Source organism: Crocuta crocuta, unplaced genomic scaffold (assembly GCF_008692635.1).
Source record: "Crocuta crocuta isolate KB4526 unplaced genomic scaffold, BGI_CrCroc_1.0 scaffold168, whole genome shotgun sequence".
Lineage (NCBI taxonomy): Eukaryota > Metazoa > Chordata > Mammalia > Carnivora > Hyaenidae > Crocuta > Crocuta crocuta.
The window spans coordinates 146,337-172,527 of NW_027532591.1; the positions used below are offsets into that span (position 1 = coordinate 146,337).

The 26,191-nt window shown below is 38.0% G+C and overlaps 1 protein-coding gene across 4 annotated transcripts in view; it reads right to left on the bottom strand.

Moving 5' to 3' along the window:
- STIL (STIL centriolar assembly protein) overlaps positions 1 to 26,191 on the bottom strand; it is a 66,254-nt gene that overhangs the window by 30,900 nt on the left and 9,163 nt on the right. For 3 of the 4 annotated variants that reach the window (XM_077779801.1, XM_077779799.1, XM_077779798.1), the window contains exons 5-13: positions 25,271 to 25,383; positions 24,778 to 24,965; positions 23,223 to 23,470; positions 20,147 to 20,230; positions 18,774 to 18,860; positions 14,730 to 14,880; positions 11,637 to 11,746; positions 6,650 to 6,764; positions 3,697 to 4,626 (exon numbers count right to left, since the gene is read on the bottom strand). In XM_077779801.1, the coding sequence (XP_077635927.1) occupies positions 3,697 to 4,626; positions 6,650 to 6,764; positions 11,637 to 11,746; positions 14,730 to 14,880; positions 18,774 to 18,860; positions 20,147 to 20,230; positions 23,223 to 23,470; positions 24,778 to 24,965; positions 25,271 to 25,383 (2,026 nt within the window). The remainder of the gene's footprint in view (positions 1 to 3,696; positions 4,627 to 6,649; positions 6,765 to 11,636; positions 11,747 to 14,729; positions 14,881 to 18,773; positions 18,861 to 20,146; positions 20,231 to 23,222; positions 23,471 to 24,777; positions 24,966 to 25,270; positions 25,384 to 26,191) is intronic. The other variant, XM_077779800.1, reaches the window with a different exon arrangement.

Below are 26,191 nucleotides of genomic sequence, written 5' to 3' on the forward strand. Positions count from 1 at the left end.
TATATGATAAAAAACCAATTTCCTTAATACATAATGAGCTCTTACAAATTAGAAAAAGACCTAAAGTGGGTAAATGACAGGCTTTATACAAAGAAAACACAAATAGCCAATAAATAATAAAATGATCAATCTTGATTATAATAATACAGTATAAATTAAAACAATTTCTACTTGTGACTGATACTAATTTTTTATTTAAGAGAGAGCACATGAGCAGGGGCGAGGGGTGGGGGGAAGAGAGAGAGAGAGAAAGACAAAGGGAGAATATCAAGCAGGCTCCACACTCAGTACGGAGCCCAAACCAGAGCTTGATCCCATGACCCCGGGATCATGACCAGAGCAGAAGTCAGGAGTCAGATGCCCAGGTGCCCCGATACTCATTTTAACAGTTTGATATGCCCAATATTGGAGATGTGGAAAAACAGCTTTGGAGTACTAAATTGGTACAACTTTTCTGGGGGCTTTTCTCACTCATTCAAGTTATAAAATATGTATTAAGCAATTATTCTAAGTGTGGTACTATTCAAGGTGCTAAAAAATACAGTGATGAATCTTTTAAGCTCCTTCCTTAGAGCTTCTTAGAGACAAAACCCAAAAACACAAAATTCAGCCTGAGTGTTGAGGAGTGAGTCATCAGAAGAAGGTTTGGGCGAAGGGGCAAGCTCAAGAACCTAAAGTGGAAACAAGTTCATGTTTTTGAAGAACAAAAAGCACACCCTGCAACTGAAGCGTAGTGAACGTGGAAGACAGTGGCAAGAGATGAGCTAGGAGGGAACATAGAGCCAAATGAAAAGGTTTTGAGGGCTAAGGTAAGGAACCTGGATTTTAATCTAATTGCAAAGGAAAACCACTGAGAGTGTTCAGCAGAAGTCCTCTGATCTGACATGAGCTTAAAGAAGATGGCTGTGGTGTTTCCAACTCCAGGGTACATGGGGGACAGTACTGGAAGTAGAATGACTGGATGAGAGAAGATGATTTGAATTAGGGTGACAGCAAGAAAGATGGTAAAGAACAGTTAAGTTCAAGACACACTTAGAAAGTAAAACCTGGGTTTCTGACCCTAGGATTTTCACCTGAGCAAGAGGATGAGAAGTGATGTCATTAACTGAAATAATAATGATAATGAAAATCATAGTACGACTTAACATTTACTGAGCACTAACTACATGCCAGGCATTATGCTAAGCTGCCCTTCCCTAGTAACTCATTCAATCCTTAGAACTCTGTACACTTATGTACATTCTTATTTTGTGAATGAGAAAACTGAAGAATGAGAGGTGAAGTAATCTGCCTAATATTGCATTCATTTAGGTTACATTGAAACTGGGCTAGAGCCAGATACCCAAGGAGGCTGGTGCCAGAACCCAATCACTTACCCACTATACCAAAATGAGACTTGGGATATTAGGAGAGGAACAAGTTTGGGCATCTTTGAACATTTAAAAAGTGTGCTCTCTTGACATCACAGTTTTACTTCTCGGGATCTATATACTACAGAGATCTATGCACACGTGCAGAGGACCACAAGCATGAGGATGCTCACCGTGGCACTATTTGCAATAGCAGAAACTTCAAACTGTGGAATAAGAGACCAACTAGAAAATTTGTTGTAGGGGCACCTGGTGGCTCAGTCAGTTACGTGTCCCACTCTTGGTTTTGGCTCAGGTCATGATCTCACGGTTCGTGTGTTCCAGCCCCACATTGGGCTCCAGGATGACATGACAGCACAGAGCCTGCTTGGGATTCTCTCTCCCTCACTCTCTTACCCTCCCTCGCTCCTGCTTGTGCTCTCTCTCTCAAAATAAAGTTAAAAGAATATAGTAAAAAAATTTATTGACCATCATTATTACAAAACCTTATGCAAAATAAAATAGTTCTATATATACTCATATAGAAAATGGGTTAAGAAACTTTTAAAAAAAATTTAAACAAGGTGGTACCTAAAATAAAGTTTTAAAATTCAGATAAATAATATACTATGTGTATTTATCATAAAAGCACCTTCTACAGCATTTTTTGTATTCTCCAAGCATAATGATTCAGATACTCTAAAATACAGCCAGTGGTCTATAATTTACATTTTAATCCCAAGTAACTAAGATTTCTAACTAGCTTAGAAGATCCTATTAGCTTCTGTTAAGTCTTTTTTTTTTAGTCTTGTTTAAAAAAGATAGGAAATATATGAGAAAGATTTTTTTTCAATGTGAAATATTTAGCTACACTAAAATTTCTGCCAAATATTTGTAAGGATTTATAAAAATCAAAGTTATATTTTACAATTTTAGATAATTTACCTAGGTTTAAAACACAACAAAACTACCTTTTTCTCAGGTGTCCTATCTACAGCATTTTTAAGCAGAATTTTTATTTATTTATTTTAAAAAGTTTATTTATTTTGAGAGAGAGAGAGAGAGAGAGAGAGAGTGCATACACACGAGCATGCAAAGGGGGGAGGGGCAGAGAGAGAAAGGGAGATAAAAAACCCCAAATAGGCTCTGCACTGTCTGAATGGAGCCCAGCATAGGGTTTGGCCTCAGAAATGTAAGATCATGACCTGAGCCAAAATCAAGAGTCTGAAATCAAGAGTCTGACTCTTAACCAACTGAGCCACCCGGACACCCTTATTTATTTATTTTTAAGTTTACTTATTTATTTAAGTAATCTCTACACCCAATGTGGGGTCTGAACTCATGACCCTGAAATCAAGGTAACCCTAAGCAGAATTTTTAAAATGTCATGTTTCTGTTTTTGCTAAATGCAAAACAGTTTTATAAAACAAAGATTAAAAAAAATCATACACGCATATAATGCCAATTATACATATTATTTTCATAGTTGTAGGATGATGAAAGAAATACAGAAGAATATATTTCAGTCTGTTTTCATTCATACTGGTGGGAGAGGAAGGAAGAAGGTAGGGGATTTAGGGCATATATGTGGGAGAAGGGTACCAGTAAGGAAAGAAAAAAAAGGCACAAGACTGAATGGTGTAGAATATAATTAAAAGACTAAAAACTGCCATAAACGCCTGAAGAAAGGAAGCATTTCCTAATAAAGTGAATGAAATACGTTTAGTATGGATACACAGAAGACATTCCAGAACTACTCTCTAAAGGTACACTGGCTAAAAGCGATTGAACATACTACAAGGTTGAAAAATTAGGGAGGCATCAGAATCCATTGTGCAGGCTTTATATCTAGTTGTATACCAAGGTCTAGTAAATTACAAAGACTTTCTGTTAGAGCCAACAAATAGAAAGAAATATGCAGTTATTTTGTAGGTTAGGATACACACAAGGCAGGAAGAAAAGGCTTGCTTTCTACTCTTGGTTCTACTCCTAACTAGCACTGTGTCATTGGGTAAAGTATACTCTCTCTGATCCTCTTTGTATTTATCTGTAAAACAACAGAAACTAAAATCCACTTTCCAAAGTTCCTTCTAGTGATGATATTCTACAAGTTTTTGAAAATGTTTATTTAATCAGCACAGAGCCCAATGCAGGGCTCTAACTCACAAATCAGGGGACTGTGACCTGAGCCAAAATCAAGAGTCAGACACTCAACCAACGGAGCCACCCGGGCACCCCTGATATTCTAGTTTTACTGCATATAATGTAATTACTGAAGAATTGCCAGTTATTTTTAAGTAGCCATATTAATACCACGAATTTAGAAGAACTAAGAAAGCTTGCAAACCTGTGCCTGAAGCAGTCTCAGCTGTCTGTCCTGTTCTGTGAGGAACCTATATGCATCCGGAGACAGTCCCATCATTCCATTATCTGGCCCAGTGTTGGGTGTGTGTGTGCACGCCACACAGGGCCATGGGCTGCAGGAGTCTACGTGTGAAGGAAATCTTGCCACAGGCGATGGTTCCACAATGCTGTGGGGAGGGCAGCCACCCGTGCTTCCCTGTGGTCTCAACGCTATAGGACTACTTGAAGAACAGAACGCATTAGAGTGCAGAGCTGGACATCCACCTGGGTGAAATAATGAAGGTTTGTGAAGGGCTTCCGTCTGGAGGTCTTGAATGGACCCTACTGTATTCATTCCTTGACAAGAATTTACTGGACTATACTGAATATGGCCATGATGCTGACAACAACTGCAGACATTCATAGAATAGTAAGACGGTGGTGGTGGAGTAGGTGCCTGAAGTTCCATTGGTCTTCCTGAATTACAGGCTGAAAGAACAAAATTGTGTGGGTGGGACTGTGAGGCAAGAGAAGACTGCTTGGAATTAAATGTGGAGGATCTTACAAGATATTCTTCGTGGACACGTGTATCAGGAGATGGCCTATTAAGAGAAGATGGTTTACCACTGTCTCTGATATGGGGGTTCCCTTTTTTACAGGCAGATGACTGTCTTACTTTGCCACGTCTTAAAGGAACAGTGCTCTGGGTAAACTGATTTGGGAACCCTCTCAAGGAAGGCTCTCCAGCTTCAGCTTCTAGGCTGTGTTTGTCGTCGTAAAGCTGGGGTTGCAATGCCTCTGAGCGTTCAGACTGGTTAATCAAAGGATTTTCATTATTCACCATTTCCAATGGCTTGGGCAGAGGATTTGATTCTATGAAATTACCATCCAACACAAGCGAAAGTTCAGGAACTGATGGTTGGATTTTCGAAACCTATAAATGGGAAAGAAATAAAAGAGGGAAAGTATTTTTTAGGATGCTTCACTTTTGTCACACTAATATTTTCCAAATTATATCCAGTTACTTATTAAAAATAAGTGTTTGTTCTTTATTTAGGCAGTTGACACATATTCTCTGGGCATCTTCTATGTGCCAGCACTAGGAATACAACTGTAAAATAAGCAAGATTCCTGCCCTCACAAACTTACTTAACAATGGAATTCCTTTTATTGGAACACTGATTAATGTTGCTTAAATCACATAACACAATATGGGAAACTGTTTTATGATAGTTTATAATAGACTTCTTTACCCTCTCCCTGAAAAAAAAAATCACTGGCAGAATGCTTTAATAGATCTAGTAGCAAATAATGTTTCTCTATCTTAATAAAAGATCTTCCAATAAATGTTTTGAAATATTTTTCTACTAAGTGAAATTTAGTTCTTTTTATCAATATCAACAAGTAATTGGAAGAGAGAAGAAAAAAGGAAACCAAATACTTCCTGTGGTAAATTTGGTTATAATTTGATATTAATTTTTAAAAATCTTTCCCATTCCTGGGGCACCTGGATGGCTGTTGGTTAAGTGTCTGACTCCTTCTTTTAAATGTTTCAATGTTTATTTATGTACTTATTTATTATTTTTAATAATTTTTTTAATGTGTTCTTGAGAAAGAGAGAGTGACACAAGCTGGGAAGGGGCAGAGAGAGGGAGACACAGAATCTGAAGCAGGCTCCAGGCTCTGAGCTGTCAGCACAGAGCCTGACGCGGGGCTTGAATCCACAAACCATGAGATCATGACCCAGGCCGAAGTCAGATGTTTAACTAATTAAGCCACCCAGGCGCCCCTAATGTTTATTTATTTTTGACAGAGAGAGAGAGAGAGCATGAGCGTGCACACGAGCAGGGAGAGCAGGGGAAGAGGGAGACACAGACTGTGAAGGAGGCTCCAGGCTCTGAGCTGTTAGCACAGAGCCCCACAAGGGGCTTGAACTCACAAACCATGAGATCAAAACCTGAGCCAAAGTCAGATGCTTAACCGACAGAGCTACCCAAGCACCCCCGACTCTTTTTTCCACCCCAGGTCAAGATCACAATGTTCATGGGATCAAGCCCTGTGTTGGGCTCTGCACTGGTAGTGCAGGGCTACTTGGGATTCTCTCTCTCCCTTTCTTTCTGCCCCATCACCTACTTACGCGCATATAAGCTCTCTCTCTCAAAAATAAATAAACTTAAAACAAATCTTTCCCATTCCTTTCTCTTCTAATAATTAGTCCAATTAAGGCACAATAATTCTACAATCAAAAAATTATGACAGATTAGCAATCTCCAAAAGCAAGTATCATGTTTTCTCAGATTTGGTTAATAAGAATCAATGTCAAGTTCTGGTAATAGTACAGAATGTTAAGTCTATATGGGTTTAAAAGCACCAGGTTCTGGGGCGCCTGGGTGGCTCAGTTGATTCAGTGTCCAACTTCAGCTCAGATCACCATGTCATGGTTCGTGGGTTCGAGCCCCGCCTCGGGCTCTGTGCTGACAGGTTGGAGCCTGGAACCTGCTTCGGATTCTGTGTCTCCCTCTCTCTCTGCCCCTCCCCTGTTCACACTCTGTCTCTGTCTCTCTCTCTCAAAAATAAAGATTAAGAAAAAAAGCACCAGGTTCTGAAACTAAACCTCCTGAATTACTAGCTTTACCGAATTCCAATTTTTCTACTTACTAGTTGTATAATACTGGGCAGGTAACTTAACCAATTTGTGCCTCAGTAGTCTCTGGAAGTAGTAATAATATGTACTTATTACAATATGTACATACATATGCATATGTCACATACAATAATTACATACACCTGAAAGAAATATCTGTATCTATATATACAGATATAGCCACATTGATTATAACTAGATATATCTTAGAATAAAAATTAAATAAATTTCAGGTAATATTATTGAATGCTTTAACATGAAGATTTTAGGTTTCTAAACACAATAGGTAGGTTCTTTATAATATCAGTGATACCTTCTGACTCACAGGATGAGGGCTAGGAATTGGTCTTGGAGAAAAATCTTCATCTTCAACACCAGAGTCATGATCATTTATTGGCATTTTCCCTGGAGATAACTTTTGGGAAGATCTAAAAAATAGAAGGAAATAAAGGAAAGTCTTCAGTAATCTATGTGTTCATTTGTTCTTTCTTTTTGAAAGTGAATAAAGTCCTTTAATAAATCATAGTAGTATCTGGATCATTTAATTTAGTATCTGGCAACCACAAATTATTTTGTTTTTCAGGCCAGTGTTAGCTGCCTAGGAAAGCTGATCCAGTCAGATTCATGCTTAAAAACTACTCTTTTTTGCCTGATCATGGGAAGTTTAACCCAGTTATTCTTTAAAAAAACTTTTTTTTTTAATGTTTTATTTATTTCTGAAGGAGAGAGAGAGGTAGAGAGAGAGAGGAAGCATGAGTAAGGGAGGGTCAGAGAGAGAGGGAGACACAGAATTTGAAACAGACTCCAGACTCTGAGCTGGCTGTCAGCACAGAGCCCGATGTGGGGCTCGAACCCACAAACTGCGAGATCATGACCTGAGCCAAAGTTGGACGCTTAACCGACTAAGCCACCCAGGCGCCCCTAACCCAGTTATTCTTAAAGTCTACAAAATAACAGGGGCACCTGGGTGGCTCATTCAGTTAAGTGTCTGACTTTGGCTCAGGTCACGATCTCATGGTTTGTGGGTTTGAGCCCCGTGTCGGACTCTGCTGACAACTCAGAACCTGGAGCCTGCTTTGGATTCTGTATCTCCCTCCCTCTCTGACCCTCTCCTGCTGGTGCTCGCTCTCTCTCTCTCAAAAATGAATAAACATTAAAAAAATATATCAACAGTTACTAAGCATCTTCTGATTAACACTTTGAGGAATGTAGTTATAAACAAGGCATAGTGCTTGCCATAGAAAAAATTTAGGGACACCTGGGTGGCTCATCTGGTTGAGCATCTGACCCTTGGTTTTGGGTCAGGTCATGATCTCAGGGTCGTGGGATTGAGCCCCTTGTCATGCTCCGTGCTGAGTGTGGCACCTGCTTGAGATTCTGTCTCCCCTGAGTGCGAGTGTGCAGTCTAATTAAAAAAAAATTTACAATCTGGTGACAGAGCTGTACCCTCACTGCATTAAATACTGTGTTAAAAAGGAAACTTAAGAAAGAACCACTACATTTTCCTGTGCACTGATGGCTGTGATGGGAGAGCTTGGAGACATTAACTGAGGTGCTCCTCCTACTGAGTCAGTTGTAGTCATTGGTCACAGCCACCTGCCCCAATGAAACACACACACACACACACACACACACACACACACACACACATTTTGAGTCCTGAGTTTCAAAAGCCGAAATTAGAGTTTACTACTAAAATTTGGAAGACTCTATGTATCAGGTGTTTTTGCATCCTAGATAAAATCTCAATAGGATGTGTTCAGGGAAGAGAAAAGAGAAGCCAGAAAGAAGCTAAAAGAGCACAGATGTTGGTAGAATCCCTAGGAAAGGGTCCTACATCCTGTGTCGCTAGCCATGGGGCACAAAGAAACCCCAGGTAGGGGTTTGACAGCAGAAGAGACCTTTGCCTAAACCCTGGTGGTCTGGAGGAGCAAACAGAGTTCTTTTTGCGCCAACGTGCCGCAATGAAACAATCCGAACATCTGCATGGGGTGTTAAAGCGGCAGGGTCTGCACTCAGTCCCATAAATTTCTCCCCCTACACCCAAGAATGACACAGAGAATATTATTGTATCTCCTGTGCCTCAGTGGAGCACAGGACAGAGAACCAGTGACCTGATTGGAGTAAGGAGGTCACACCAGAGGGCTGCACAAACCCACTGCTGAAGACCAGATGCAAATGAAAACACCTCAGCAGATGGCAGCTTGGATGGATGATAATCATGTCCCCCCACATCACTACTACTGGCACAGCATTAATTCTTCCAAACTGCATAATCCTCGGAGGACAGAAGATAAAGAGACCTTGAATTGACTGAAATCTGGTTTCTATAACCAATTGGGTGGTCAAATTAGAAATTAAGTTCAATTACTTTTAAAAAGAAAAAAGTTACATTTGTTGAACACCCGAGTTTATGGCAAGGAATTAATATTTGCTACATATTTACTTATGGTAACACAAACATGTAAACACACACATAAAATTTCTGACATTGAACAATAAAATCCACTTCTGAGCTTTTGTAGCACTCAAAGCAAAAAGAAAAAACTTTATGCTGTATAACTAGAACATCAGTTCTTTAGGTGAGATGAACATTTTACTAAAATCTAAAAATGATCGTTCCTAAAGCTTTGATTAGAGTTGAAAATTGGCAAAGTTTTCAAAAACAATGTTAAAGAAATTGGGGCACCTGGGTGGCTTGGTCGGTTAAGTATCTGACTTTAGCTCTGGTCATGATCTCACAGTTTGTAAGTTTGAGTCCCTCAAGGGGGTCTGCTCTGACAGCTCAGAGCCTAAAGCCATTTCAGATTCTATGACTCCCCCTCTCTGTGTGTCCCTCCGCAACTTGTGCGCTCTCTCTCTCTCTTTCAAAAGTAAGTAGGTAACCTTAAGGAAAAAAAAATTATAAGTGTTTTCTAAACTTGGCTTTTTCTTCCATAAATAATCAATAAAATCTTGAACAAATAATTAAAAAGACAGTGACAGTGTTCCTGAACGCCTGTAGGAATACAGGTTTCCGGTGATCTAATATATTTCCAGGATAACTTAAAATGCCCAAAGATGGAGAGAGCACACTTCAGATATCTTTCTAGTCTTCAGAACCTGTAATTATGTTTACTGCACTTGGGAAGAGGAAGTTTGCAGATGTGATCAGGGTAAGGATCTTGAGATGTGGCGATTATCCTAGATTATCCAGGTAGGCTCAGTGTAATCACAAGGGCCCTTATAAAATGGAGGCAAAAGGGTCAGAATCAGAGGAGATGTGAGGACAGAAGTCAGAGAGAGACTTAAAGATGCTATACTGGGGGCACCTGGGTGGCTCAGTCGGTTAAGCATCCAACCTTGGCTCAGGTTATGATCTCACAGTTGGTGGGTTCGAGCCCCGCATCGGTCTCTGTGCTGACAGCTCAGAGCTTGGAGCCTGTTTCAGATTCTGTGTCTGCCTCTCCCCTGTTCACACTCAATCTCTCTCTGTCTCACTCTCAAAAATAAATAATGACTAAAAAAATTTTTTTTAAATAAATAATAAAGATGCTATACTGCTAGCTTTGAAGACCGTAAGGGGCCTCCAGATGAGTAATGCACATGGCCTCTAGAGGCTGGAAAAGGGAATAAAATGGATTCTCTATTAAAGCTTCCAGAAGGAATGCAGCCCTATCACCACTGTGACTTTAGCATCTAGGACCATTTCAGACTTCTGATCTTCAAAACTAGAAAATAAAAAAATTGTATTCTTTTTAAGTTGACAAGTTTGTAGTAATTTGTTAGAGCAGTAACCATAAACTAATACAGAAGCGGTCATAATTCCCATTTTACAGATGGAATAATGATGTGCAGAACCAGGACTTGAATGCAGGTGTCTTATACCATAAATGGAACTCACAACTATTACGTTGTGACCTCTATAAATAATGGGTATAGTTGGCATTTATTTTAACATTGTATCATAGTTAATTTCCACCTAAAGAATCAAATGATTAATGAGTGCTATAAAAAAAGTCAAGCCATTTTCTCAATCACTACAGTAATATATAATGAACCTTACACCTCCTGTTTCGTATGCAAGATACCAAACAGTATTAAAAAGGGGCCCAAAGACAGGTTAAGGTTATTTTTAAAAAGTTGAGAAAAGGACAAATTAACCATGAGGGCAAGTTAAAATAACAACAGTTTTAGGGGTATCTGGCTGGCTCAGTAGAACATGTAACTCTTGATCTCAAGGGCATGGGTTCAAGCCCCACATTAGGTGCGGAGTTTACTGTAAAAACAATAGTTTCGGACCCACAGTATCAAAGAATAAACCAGCATCCCAAAGTAACTTTTAAATAAGGTTACATATTTGGCAAATAGTAACTTTAATTAATAGACCACTCCAGTAGTATGGACAATATTCAACACTTCATCATTGGACTATAAATTTCATGAGGGAAGAAATCATGACTGTAGCTGTTTTTAATACCCCCATATCCCCAGCCTTTAGCACGTTACCTGGCATACAGAAGAATAAATGAGAAAGCTGGGATAGGGATATGAAGGGTTAATTTTATATGTCAACTTGGCTAGCCCATGATAACCAGATATTTGGTCAATCATTCTAGCTGTTTCCGTAAAGGTATTTTTAGATGAGTTTAACAGAAAATCAGTAGACTCAAGTAAAGCAAATCATCCTCCAAAATGTAGTCAGCTGATGGCTCTAACTGAAAAAAGAACGACCCCTTGCAAGAAGAGGGAATTCTGCTAGCAGACTGTCTTTGGACTCTAAATGTAACTCTTCTCAGTCTCCACAACTGCATGAACCAATTACACAAAACAAAGCTTGCTCGCTCTCTCTCTCTCCATCCTGTTGTTTCTGTTTCCCTGGAGAACCCTAATACAAAGGAGTACTTTTTTTTACCAGGAAAAGTATATACTGACCCAAAAAGTCACAGCCATTATGTAATTAATATTCCCCAAGACAATTTTCCTTTTTAGGTAGAGAAGTTATATTTCACCAGTGTCTGGATAGGACCAGGTTTAAAACTATAAGGAAGAGAAGAACAAACAAAAGGCAAGCCAAACAAAAACAGGATGCTTCTTCCTAAGCAAAATAATTTGATACTTCCTACCCCTATGTAATAAAGCAACTCAAATGACAACTACATTAAAGTTGTCACTTCATCCGAGTATGAAGTAATACATTTAAAGCAAGGAAATCTTATAAGATATACAATCAGTTTCATCAGATTAGGGAGTTACTTTCATTACTCATCAAAGCTAATGAATATAATAAAAAATTAAGACATGAAAATAATATCTTTTACCTTTTAATCAAAAGATTCTTGGAAACTTTGTTGAAAAGCTCTGTTTCTGCATTTTGGCTTTCGGCAGTCAGTTCAAAATGGATTGAATTTTTATCAGAAGGTTCAAAATTCTGAAATAAAGTAGGGCATACTTTGAGAGCTGACTTAAATAGAAACAATAGAGAATTCTATTTAAGTGAAAAGTAGCTCTGAGAGGCACCTGGGTGGCTCAGTTGGCTAAGCTTCTGACTTGATTTCAGCTCAGGTCATGGCTCGAGGTTTCAAGTCCTACATCATGCTCTGTGCTGACAGTGCAGAGCCTGCCAGGAATTCTCTCTCTCTCTCTCTCCCCCCCCCCCACTCGTACTCTCATGTTCACTTGCTCTCTCAAAATGAATGAATGAATGAATGAATGAATGAATGAAAAGTAGCTCTGAAACACTGCGAGGTGGGAGACTTATTTTTATTACTGTAACCATTTTTAGAAAATTATTTTTAAAATTGAGATATAATGGGCATGTCACATTACATAGTTTCAGGTGTACAACATAATTCAATATTTGTATGTATTGCAAAATGCTCACAATAAGTCTAGTTAACATCCATTATCATACAGAGTTATAATTATTTTTCCTGGTGCTGAGAACTTTCTTTTTTTTAAGTGTTTATTTTTGAGAGAGAGAGAGAGAGAGAGAGAAAGAGACAGTATGTGAAAGGGGCACAGAGAGAGGGATCTGAAGCAGGCTCTGTGCTCAGTACACAGAGCCCAGTGCAGGGTTCGAACTCACAAACCATGAGATCATGACCTGAGCCAAAGTCCAACGCTTAACCAACTGAGCCACCCAGGTGCCCCACCTTTTGCTGAGAACTTTTAAGATCTACTGTCTTAGCAACTCTCAAATATATATTATTAAACATAGTCAGCATGCTATATGTTATATCCTCATGTCTTATTTATTTTAGAACTTAAAGTTTGTACCTTTTGAATCCCTCTACCCATTCTGCCCACCCTGAAACTCCCACTTCTTGCAACAACTAATATGTTTTTTATGAGTACAGTTTGATCATCTTTTTTAAGACTTCATCCATAAGTGAGATCATATGGTATTTGTCCTTCTCTTTTTTCACTCAGCATAATGCCATGTTGTGACAAATGACAGTATTTCTTTTTTTATGGCTGAATAACATTCCACTGTGTGTGTATGTGTGTATATATGTATATACACTATATTTTCTTTATCCATTCATCCATCAGTGGATCCTTAGGTTGCTTCCATGTCTTGGCTATTGTAAATAGTATTGCAGTGAATATGGGGGTGCAAATACCTTTTCATGTTTGTGGTTTCATTTCCTTTGGATAAATATCCAGAAGTGGAATTCCTTAAACATGTTAGTTCTATTTTTATGTAACCTTTTTAAACTGTCCATTTCCTTGCTACATAACTGAAAGTGAAAACTTAATTACCTATATTGTGTAACTTACTCAATAATCAGGGATTCAGTGAATACAGTAACTGTGAACTGAAGCTATAACAAAGAATAAAATGAGTAAGTGATATATATCTCAAAAATGGAAGTAAATTATCAGACCTCACTTAAAATAATTATAATTAAAATACAAAAACTTGGTTCATGAACTGATAGAGCCTATAAGTGAAATTTAGCCTATAAATGAAATGAAAGGAGGCACAAAGGGCACGTGGGTGACTCAGTCAGTTAAGCATCTGACTCTTGATTTCGGCTCAGGTCATGATCTCACAGTTCGTGGGTTCGAGCCGCTGTTTGTGCCGACAGCACAGAGCCTGCTTGGATTCAGTCTCCTTCTCTCTGCCCCTCCCTCCCTCAAAAATAAATAAACATTTAAAAAATAAACACATAAGGCACAAAATAAGATCTGAGTGAAAACACATGATTATTTAGATGTATTCAATATTTTTGTAATAAAATACAGAATTTTAAAAAAAGCTTTAAGTAATCTTTACACCCAACATGGGGCTTGAGCTCACGACCTCCAGATGAAGAGTCTCATGCTCTTCTGACTGAACCAGATAGGCACTCTCAGAATTTTTTTTATTATTGGTCTGAGACAGGACAATTAAAAATCATTTTACTGAAAAGTGGTCTTTGAATATTTTTACGTAATGACACATAATGACATATTTTCAAAGATCTACTTTTTCTGTGACTATCACCTAGATGCATTTTTATGTGTTTTATGAGCTATAGCAACAATATATTCTGATTCCTAGGATTATATGTAAACCCTGACTTTAACTTTAGAGACAGAGAGAGGAAGAGAGAAAGTGAGAGCACACAAGCGGGGCAGAGGGACAGAGGGGCAGAGAGAGAGGAAGAGAGAATCTTAAGCAGGCTCTGTGCTCCATGCAGAGCCCAATGTAGGGGTCAGTCCCACGACCCTGGCATCATGACCCAAGCTGAAATCAAGAGTTGCACGATCAACTGACTGAGCCAACCAGGTGCCCCTAAACACTGACTTTCAAATGTGAGAAACCATTTGTTATATCTATACATTTAAAGAAAAACAGGGCACACAAAACACTAAGATCACAAATTAACTCTCAATATCATAAAATGATTTAACATATAAATTTCTTGATACTCTTCAAAGGTTTCAGAAAAACATGAGTAAGTTATTCTGCGGAAAAGCTCTAATCCTGTATTATAATTTGGTTCCGGAAACATGATCTAGAATTTACAAAACTGTATTAACCAAAAATGAATAAAGTCAATATTCAATGAGAATAATTATAAACAAGGCCTAATAGTCTTGAGTCACTATTTATTTTAAAGGGTAAAGATCACTGGGTTTAAACCGCCAACATGCAACCCTAAATAGTAATTAATGTGCTAGGAATCGGGGGCACCAGGTGGCTCAGATGGTTTAGTGTCCAACTCTTGGTTTCAATTCAGGCCATGATCTCATGGTCTATGCAACTGAGCCCCACGTCAGGTTCTGTGCTTACAGCACAGAGCCTGCTTGGGATTCTCTCTCTCTCTCTCTCTGCCCTTCTCCCGCTTGCTCTTTCTCACTCTCTCTCTCAAAAGAAATTAAATAAACTTAAAATAAATGTGCCAGGTAATGAAATCACTTACTTTGAAAAGATGTAATGTTCCCTTGCTGGTTAGCAGCCGGAATTGAAGGTCAGGTGACCTGCCATCACAGGGGAGGCATTCATAAAACTCAGGGTCCTTGTGCGTCACAGAATAGAGAACTATAATGAAATTTCCAGATTCTGAAAAAACCCTGGACAAAAAAAATAACATTAAATTAAAATTTACTGAGGATAATGAAAGTACACTTTTAAGAACTCTACATGAGTCTCTCAACCTAATTAATAAACTGCTTAAACAGTTCAATTTTGGGAAAACTAGGGAGCAAATTTATGCTTTTTTAGTGTTACTGATATTTAATTTTTTAAATATATTTTATTATGAAGTACATATTCCTTGTAAAAATTTCAAGCAAAATAGGGATATATAAAATAGAAAATGAAAGCCACCTCACCTTCTAGTTTAACGTATATAATTTTCTCCCAGGCATACAACATTTTATACAATCTAACAAAAATAGGCCACACCATACATACTTCAGTTGACCCTTGAACAACATAAGTTTGAACTGCACAGACCCACTTAAACGTGAATTTTTGCCAGCCTAGCACAGTATTATAAATGTATTTACTCTTCCTTACGATTTTCTTAAGAACTTTCCTCCAGATTGCTTTATTAAAGAATACTTGTATGTGAGAACATGTAAAGTATATAATACATAGAACAAATAAAATATGTGTTAACTAACTAGGTTATCTATAAGGCTTCTGGTCAACAGTAAGCTAGCTATTAGTATAAGTTTATGGGGAATCAAATCTTATGCAGTTTTGTTTTATTTTTTAAGTAGGCTTCATGCCCAGTGCAGAGCCCAATGCAGGGACTGAACTCACGACCCTGAGATCAAGACCTGAGCTGAGATCAATAAGAGGCTTAACCGACTGAGTCATCTAGGTGGCCCAGTTTTTTTGTTTTGTTTTGTTTTGTTTTAAGTAAACTCTATACCCAATATGGGGCTTAAACTTATGACCCAGAAATCAAGAGTCACATGCTCTACTGACTGAGCCAGCCAGGCACCCCTATATGCAGATCTTTGACTGAGCACCTGACCACCTGCATTTTTCAAAGGTCAACTGTATTTGCAATTGCTATTTTTAAAACTTATTTCATTAAAAAAATTTTTTTAATGTTTACTTATTTTTGAGAGACAGAGACAGAGCATGAGATGGGGAGGAGCTGAGAGAGGGAGACACAGAACCTGAAACAGGCTCCAGGCTCTGAGCTGTCAGCACAGAGCCCAACACAGGGCTCAAACTTGTGAACCACGAGATCATGACCTGAGCTGAAGTGCGTCACTTAACTAACTGAGCCACCCAGGCACCCCTGTAATTGCTATATTTTATATTTTATTTGACTGTCTTGGGTTTCTTTCCATGTCACTATTCTACACCATACCTCAGACCTCTTTATTCCTTTTTAGTTACTACCCAGTATTATAATTTAGATGTGTTATTAATTTCTAAAAGTGGGTATTTAATTATTTAAACATTTATTGTAAACAGTTGATAAAAACATTCATTTTATTATTCACTGCATGACTCAACAAATATTTATGAAGTCATCAAGAATCCTTAAAACTTAAATAAAAAATAAATCAATAACAAAAAAAAAAGAATCCTTAAAACCAACAGATATCCCCTCTTTTCAAAAGTTCGCTTTATAGGCCACTTCCTTTTACATTAGAACCTGTTTTCACTAACCAAAAGAAATCTGAAGATTTTTGCTTTTACAATACAAAGGCAAAACCGAAAATAACATGCAGCATTTCTTTTGCAAGAGCCATTACAGAGGCAGCACGCACTGCAATGAGAGGGGCCCCACCAGGTTCCTTCCTCAGGAACAACACTCAGCAGCTCAGTACCAAGCAGCCATAGCTTTGAATTCTATCTGTGAGTACCGTGTTTTATCTCAGTTCATTTTGTGCATCCATTAGTAAGACATGACCTAAGGTGTCAGAAGAGCCAAAGAGAGGATATTCTCTTGGTCTGGGAATGCTCAAAAATTTTCCCATATGTATTAATGATAATCCTTGCTTTACACCATTTCAACTTAAGCAAGATTTCATAGGAACACTCTGCTCTTTCAAATGGTGGGGGGTGGAGGGACGGGGATGGGCTGACAGTCTGTATTTATTTTTTTATTTTTTATTTTTAATGTTTTTTATTTATTTCTAGGGGAGAGAGAGAGAGAGAGAGAGCGTGAGCAGGGGAGGGTCAGAGAGGGAGTCACAGACTGAAACAGGCTCCAGGCTCTGAGCTGGCAGTCAGCACAGAGCCCGACGCGGGGCTCGAACCCACGAACTGCGAGATCATGACCTAAGCGAAAGTCGGACACTTAACCGACTAAGCCACCCAGGCGCCCCTCAGATATTAATCTTTAAACAATTTCTCTATTAAAAATTTTTAAATGTTTGTTTATTTATTTATTTTAAATGGTTTTTATTTATTTCTGAGAGAGAGAGACACAGCGTGAGCAGGGGAGGGTCAGAGAGAGAGGGAGACACAGAATCCGAAACAGGCTCCAGGCTCTGAGCTGGCAGTCAGCACAGAGCCCGACGCGGGGCTCGAACCCACGAACTGCGAGATCATGACCTAAGCGAAAGTCGGACGCTTAACTGACTAAGCCATCCAGGCGCCCCAGACAGCCTGTATTTAAAAATACTTTTAGAAAATAAGTAAACAAACGAATAAAAATACTTTTAAGTAGGCGTCTCTTCTTGGTAAAACAAACATTGAATGAAAAATAATTTGTGGATACATTACACCTTTAATTAAAAAAACAGCTGTGGTGCTGCAGAGGCAGAACATGTATTCTGCTCAATTCCTCTCTCTTGGGTCAGACAAGACCACTGTTCAGAATGTTGTAAAGTACCAACCTAAGCTATGCTAAGCAGCACTAACTCTTCTCTGATACAAAGGGCTGGCAGAAATTAAAGAGTTCAGGTATCAAAGAAATTGCCTGGGACACCTGCGTGGCTCAGTTGTTTAAGCATCTGACTCTTGGACTCTTGATTTCAGCTCAGGTCATGATCTCATGATTTGTGAGTTCAAGACCCATGCTGGGCTTTGTGCTGTGTCAGCGTGGAACCTGCTTGGAATTCTCTCACCCTCTCTCTCTGCCCCTACCCAACTCATGCTCTCTCTCTCTCTAAAAATAAATAAATAAAATTTTTTAAAAAGTATATTATAGCTACACAAGACAGACACAAACAGACCTGGAGATTTTAATAGATGAAAAAGCTAAGAGGCAAATGTGGTATCACATACAAAATAAAAAATTAAATGAGGAGTTGAGGAGTGCTTGGGTGGCTTAGTTGGTTAAGTCTGACTTCAGCTCAGGTCATAATCTCATGGTTTGTGAGTTCGAGCCCTGCATTAGGCTTGGTGCTCTCAGCAAGAAGCCTGCTTTGGATCCTCTGTCTCCCTCTCTCTTTCTGCCCCTTCCCAACTTACACTCTCTCAAAAATTTAAATAAAAAAACATTAAAAAATTAAATGAAGAGTTGAGGTTAGAAAGTTTCCTTGTTAGTTCCAATGCTTGTGCTTCAGCTCCAGAAGAAAGCTAAACATTTCATCTCAAATATTTCTTAGAGTACTAGTAGTAGCACTGTGTAATTTAATAAAACATGCATAAAGCAACAAACTCAAACTCATTTTCAATCACTTCACAGAAATCTGATCTCTTTACTTTTAAAATAAGATGCTAGGGGAGATGATTTCTAGGATTTTTTCCCTCACACCTAAAAAATGTATCTGCTATGTTATAGTACTGTGGTTAGACAAGTGAATTCCTTCACATTTCCAAGTATTCTGCAACTTCACGTTTTTGGCTGGTTTTATTCCCATTTCAGGTTAAGATTTGTTTTTAGTGTGCTTCCTGAGTCTTACAGTTTTTAAGTATTATAAAAGTCTTCTGGTTTGTAAATATTATAAAAGTATTAAGGCACTGCATGAATTTTAAATGAGACTAGTAAAATATGAACAAGGGAGAAGATCAAAATAAATTAACTACAAAATAAAATATCACTTGCCTTTCTTGAATAGAAGAACTGAACATGTATCGTAAGCAGCAAGCCCATACTTGAGGACTATAGATATGTATAATTCCAGAGAGCCAACTAAAAGAAAAAATAGAAATTAAAAGCTACAATCACTTCCAAATTAATACTTAATGTGTTTTGATTACCTTCTTCTCAAGGTAGTAATATGGCAGAGTTTCTTGGTACTCAGCAGCAATACATTTAATGCTCATAAATAAGAAATCTATAAACACTAGATCATGCTAATAATTAAAAGGAACATATAGATAAAGATACAGATAACAGATATAGACATAGGCGTAGACACAGAGAGAGCTTTCTCTCTGCCTTCTTCTCCCTGAGAGGACAACAGTGGGAGACAAAATGGTTAACAACAGATATGAAAGTAGCAATCAAATAGAATTAATTAGCCTGGACTAGAATGAATTAGAGGAGAATGAAGTTAGCAGACCCAAACTATAGGTATTGAGAGGCTTAATTGCTGTAACATATACAGGTAGCCCAATACACCCATGGCTCTTCCTAGGCATTCACTTGGTATCCATAACCCATAGCCAAGACCAGGACCACAGCAAAGAAATGGTTGGATTTCATGGTCTACAGAACATTTGTGCCTTCTCATTTTTTAACTCTGCACATACCACCAGTCCTGCCTTCTATTATCCAAACTCTTCAAGGTCCAGTTCAAGTTTGTCTTTTTTAAAAAAATGTCCCTGTCATCTCTCTAATAAATACTAATTACACTCATTTTCTGGATTGCTCATTTCTATTAATCATATACTTCCTTATTTTTCTATTTGTATTTGTATATTTTATTGCCTTATCTTTATTATAAATTCCTTAGAGAATTTTAAATCTCAAAATAGTACCAACAGTACTATACATCAAGTAAGCGCTCAATACTCAAAGAACATAAATTTCTTACTGAATAATCTGTCTAAATGTTATTAACCACAAACTCTAAACAAAACACCATTAACACTAATGGGAATTTCTGCAAAAACTGCTGGGCAGTAAATTTTAAAGTGTTATTCTGAGTCCCAGGTTCTTCAAGGTGCCCTGAAGGAAAGGGAATAGTAACGAAGGTAAAACAAACAGGGCTCTAAGGCTTCAACTTCAACCAAAAGAATTTGACCTTTTTTTTTTTTTAATTTATTGGAGCTCTTCCTAAGATTGGGCAAAATATGGTTTTAACTGATTCTGCTGTGAAAATAGAAAAATAAGAATCATTGGCATCTGTGGCTTTATAAAGTGATTTAAGTATTAAGTTTATATTCATAGTACAACTGATTATTAACATGCTTATCATATACATTTTAATACATATGTGGCTAAAAAGGTTTTCATAATAATGCAACACTTACATTCCCACTAATGGTAGAGAACAAACCTTGGGATCAGATTCCAGCAAAAGTAACAATTTGCGTGTTTCATCCATGGTAAGATATCTAAATAGAAAACATTCATATAAAAACAAGAGTATGCATTTTCTACCTAAAAGAGAAATTCTAAGTACTTGAAGCAACATATTTTAGGCAGAGAAATGATTCAAATGAATGTTTTCTCTGTTTCTCTGTCTCTCTCTCTCTCTCTCTCACAGACACACACACACTCACTCACACAGAAAATAGTTCAAAATGTAGGAAAAAGAATCCAGTAAGAGATTAAAGAGATTTAATATCTTAAATTTCTATTAAAATGGTCATTGAAGATCACACACCTTTTTAAAAAATTGTGCTCTAAAAGTGTCCACTTATTTTAATCAGGAGTAGTAAAATCAAGGCTGAAGATTTCAGATTCAAAGAGGTTTCCCAAGGAGAAATGAATTTTCTATTACTAGAAGTGAACAAGCATCCAGCTAACTTGACAAGAATGCAGTAGATTTCTCACTGAAGGTAGTTGAATTAGGTGAGTTATATTCAGCCTCCCATATGCTACATTCCTCCATTATCAGAGAACATTAGAACTATCATGATAGAACCCCAAAATCCACTTTTCCCTAAAAGGACATTATACCACATTTATACTCTGTTATTGTTTTATTATTTACAGTAAGGTTTTTTTTTTTTTACAGTAATCTTTACACCCAATGTGGGGCTTGAACTCAAGACCCTGAGATCTAGAGTCACATGCTCCAACACTGAGCCAGCCAGATACCCCTATTATTGACAGTAAGTTTTAACGGTATGAATAACTTAGAATTGTCAAGAGTTAGTTTTATCATTATGGCTTTTTTTTTTTTTAATTTGCAAGAGACAGAGAGCGAGCATGCTCAAGCCGGGGAGAGGGGCACAGGGAGAGAGAAAAGAATCTTAAGCAGGCTCCAATGCAGGGCTCAATCCCAGGACCCTGGGATCATGACCTGAGCCAAAATCACAAATTGGACGCTCAACCGAGCCATCCAGGCACCCCATCATCGTGGCTTTAAAACACAAAAATAAAAACACCTTTAGTGATATAAAGTCTTGGTAGTACCACTGAGGATATATTTTATTGCTGCAATGACCTTAAAACACAAAGATAATGAATTTATCAGGCCATGTGGCAAGACAATTAAGCCTGAGTTGGCAGGGAGATTTATGGATCAATAATGACACTAAGGGGTGCCTAGCTGGCAGTTAGTGGAGCACGTGACTCTCGATCTTGGGGTTGTAGGTTCAAGCCCCATGGTGGGCTAAGAGATTACTTTAAAATATTAAATGAAAAAAATGACACTTAAACCTGCTTTGAGGGGCACCTGAGTGGCTCAGTCAGCTAGGTGTCCGACTTTGGCTCAGGTCATGATCTCATGGTTTGTGGGTTCAAGCCCCATGTCAGGCTCTGTGCTGACAGCTAGCTCAGAGCCTAGAGCCTGTTTCAGATTCTGTGTCTCCCTCTCTTTCTGACTCTTCCCTGCTCATGCTAGCGCTCTCTCTCTCTCTTAGAAATAAACATTAAAAAAAAAATTTAAAAAAAACCTGCTTTGAAAGCTCTTCTGCCTTGACCATCTGATAAATTCCTATTCTTTAGTTTGGACACACATTCCTGCTTTCCCTGCACTACACAGAAGCCTTTATTATGTTTATCTGTATCATGTTTATGCATGAACACACTTAATGGACAATAAATATGGTTTTTATCTATTTAATTCTAGTGTTTAACACAATACCTCTTCCATAATAGACCGTAATAAATATCAGGGAAAATAAGTGAATGTGGTCACGGAAAAGGACACATGTCACAAATTAAATAATCCTAAGTAGGAAGGAGCTAAGGGAACTAAGCAATTAGATAGAATAGTGACTATCCTGGGTTACTACTAGCATGCCAACGGGTCACAAAAAGAAAATTCAAATAAGGAGAAATTCATGCTTTACTAGTAGATGGGCATGGGTACTATGAAAAACAAATTAATTTTTTGGTTAATTTTAACACAAATTCCTATATCCCAACTGAGAAGCACTTTATTATCCCAAGAGAATCAAACGTTTCACTAAATTCAAACTCCTTTTATCACTCTCACCTCTGACCATCCCATGACTTTGGAACACAAACCTTTTCCTTTGTACCGCTCCAACCAGAAAGGTACTCTGGTCAGCATGTGGGACTCAAAAATAGGCCTTTCTTGCTATTCCAGGGACCCTCTGAAAAAAAAAACCCTCTCTTTTTCTTTTTGTCTTTTGAAGAGGCATTTTTAGATTGGACTTAGAGTGGAGTGTATCTTGGCAAACATTTTTGGCTCTAGAGACCTAACAGGAATTAGGGCGGGGTCACTGGTAAGGAAGCCAGAAGCGAACTGCTTAGACTTTAAAGCAGAGGGTGCGTACACTGTCTAACCTAACTCAGCAGACAATGGATAAAGAAAGTGGATGAGGAGCTAGGGAAGTAGCCCTGCTGAGGGGCAGAGAGCATGCAATTTGGCTTTCATTTCCTAAGAAACTAAGTGTCGTGACAGGCAGCTGGAGACGACGCTGCTCCAGCCATGTGGGGAAGCCTCACCCTCCAGTGGCTGACGGCCTGGTACACAAGAGTACTACCAAGTTTTATTTAGCTCTCTCTCTGCAATGCTCACTATTCACAAAACTGCAAGTTATAAAAAAAAATTTCAGCCTTGGTTAGGCTCATAGTCAGATTATAGTTAAAAAAAAAAAAAAGACAAAGACAAAAGATGATGACCCAAACCTAGGCAAAATACAAGGGTAAAATGACATGGAAGATAATTTCTCCTTCTAATTTCAAATCACGAAATACAACCAATTTTTAATATAAATTTTATCAGTAATTTTTCTTGGGGTGATAGACACAACTGTGAACTACAACCAGCAAAATTTAACATTATTTTAACTTTCTTTGGTTATTTATCTAGCCACCACAGATCTCTGACATGTAAACTGAATGCACAAATATTTCATATAATAATATACTAATGTGACCAATATTTAAAATTTCTCTCTTACTTACCCATATTTATAGGTACCTTGAACTTGAGAAATACTCAGATTACTGCTCAAGTTTCTTGCCAGAGCTGTTGGAATAATGGGGATGGGCTTCACAGGTGTGCATTTAAGAGTAAGTGCTAGAGTTACTGCTGCCCAATGCAAGTCCAAATCCACATTGTCCAAACTTTCCCTGGAAGTGATATGAACTCTTAGGGAAAGCAGTTTACCACAATCCAAGGAATCTCTGCTACATACATGGTGCTCCAGAGCCTGAGGAATCAATATACAATTATTTTACAACCTTGAGGGAGGGAAATAAAAAATTAAAAAAAATTTTTAAGTAGGCTCCATACCCAGTATGGAGCCGAACACAGGGCTTGAACCTGAGATCAAGAGTGAGCTGAGATGAAGAGTTGGACACTTAACCAACTAAGCCACCCGGGTGCTCCATTAAAAAATTAAACTCTGAGGGGCGTCTGGGTGGCTCAGTCAGCTGAGCACCCGACTTCAGCTCAAGTCATGATCTCACAGTTCATGAGTTTGAGCCCCATGTCTGGCTCGCCAAGGACAGCACAGAACCCACTTCAGAGCCTGTATTTCTCTCTCTGCCCCTCCCCCACTCACACTCTCTCAAAAATAAACATTAAAAATGTTTTTTAATTAAAATAACTAAAACTGAAATTTGTCCCTATCTCTAAAGGTTTTGTTTCACCTTGCATATATACCTTGAACTAACAAAATTAAACAATTTCTGATTTGTGACATTTCAATTCTCTCATTTCTTCCATGGGACCAAAAAGTTACAAAGCAAGTAAGATTTACTGTACCAAGCTCCATCATATATTGCCAGATGTCCCAGCAGCATTTCAAATTCTTATTAGAGAATGTCACTTCCAATAAGTTCACCACATGAAAAAACGGCTGTTAAACTTCCTCTGACTCAACTCAGAAAATCTAAAGTCCATTCTTTAATTATTTTCTTATTGCTCCAAAGCGTCAGGTCAGTTCTTCCTGCATAGTTGCTCATGCCCACTGTGTCCTTCCTAAAGTCGGCCACCACTCTACAAGCTAATTACACCCTCTCTAATCCACATCTAACTACTGCAATGTCCTACCTACTCTCTCTGACTTCAGTCAGGTTGCCATATCAAATTAAGTACCCTTGATTTCATATAATTTCCTCTTTTCAGAAACTTTCAATGACTCTACATGGCCCATATAACAAAGGTCAAATTCCTCAGCCTGCCAGATAAAGCTCTCTACAATCTGGCCAAACTCATAGTCCAAACTGATTATCCACAAATACAGTGAAAATCTACATCCTTAATATCACCCTGAGCATATCTTGCACTTTGTTATCTTGGCCATATTGCTTCCCCTTCTGGAATGCTACCCACATTACTTCCCTAGAATTACTACCCTCAGAAACCACATTTAACTGTATTTTAACAACAATCATTCAACCAGAAAATTATTATGAATACTTGTTAAATATGGATTTATTGAAATACAACACACGACACATAATTGGATACTTGTGTTGAACTAAGAATAATCAAGTTATCAACAAACCCCACCTTAAAAGCTGAACTGAAGTCGTCTGCGTCATGAACTGTTGTTTCTTTTGAACAAAGTCCATGAGTATATATTTTGCATGGAATCACGAAGTCCCCCGGAAGAGCAGCAGTAGGGGTTCTTTCTAAGCATTCAGGTACTTCTCGACCAGGATCAAAACGATCTACCGTCAATGTCACACTTTCTTCATCTGAAGAACAAAAATAGCAGTTATTATTAGAACATGACAATAAAAATTTGAAATCAACCAAGCAAGCCTACAACTATAGCAAAACATTTTGTTCATACGAACAGTACACTGAACTCTTATTTTAAAAAATGACCTGCATCTATATTCTTCCACCTGACCAGACTATGAGGTATATGATGGGTAGGGTCAAGTTTTACTTACCTCTGTAACCTTGATATACAGCAAAGAACATTACAGTAATTGGCTGAATTTGAAAGACAAACTCTATCATAGTTATAAAAATATATATTTTTTAAGTATATTACCTTCATCTACTATGAGAGAACCAAGTAAAAAGCATGGCAGATTTTTTTTATTCTGTTTAGCATGGCGATAAGCAAGTCGGATGGTCTTTTCAGTTACCACAAGCTTTGGATTTCTGAAAAATAACAGAAGTCTTTTATGAATGTGATAAATCTGATATCCTAGAAAACCCTCCTGCCCAAATAATACCCAAAATATAACACACATCTTTTAACATATACAGAAAAATCATTGTTGGGGTGCCTGAACAGATCAGTCAATTAAGCATCCGACTCTTGATTTCTGCTCAGGTCATGATCTCATTGTGAAATTGGGCCCTACATGGGGTTCCACACTTCACCACAGAGCCTGCTTGGCATTCTCTCCCTAAATACATAAACTTAAAAAAGAAAAAAAGAAAAGAAAAATCATTGTTGAGAAATCCTAGGGTCAAATATGGGCAAGAGGTAGGGAGTAGGTAGAGAGGGCTGCCTGGAAACCAGGATTGTAATAAACAGACACTGAAGATATCATTGTTTTCTGCTTAAGCCCTTGCTTAATTTTATGAACCAGAGCAGGGATCAAGAAACTATGAGGCCAGCCTCCTGTTTTGTTTTGTTTTTATAAATAAGGTTTGATAAAAATATCACATTCTTTTGTTTATATATTGTCTATGGACTCCAGATACTAGCATTATTGAATGCAGAACAAATAAAAATACAATTCAAATGTGTAAAAGCATATAAAAGGGACTCTATGATCAAGGAAGAAGATACTATCCAAAAAGACTAGGCAGGGGTGCCTGGATGGCTCAATTAGTTAAGCTTCCAAATCTTAGCTCAGGTCTGGATCTCAGGGTCTTGAGTTTAAGCCCCACACTGGGATCCATGCTGGTCACGAAGCCAACTTAAAAAAAAAAAAAAAAAGACAAGGCAAATTTATAA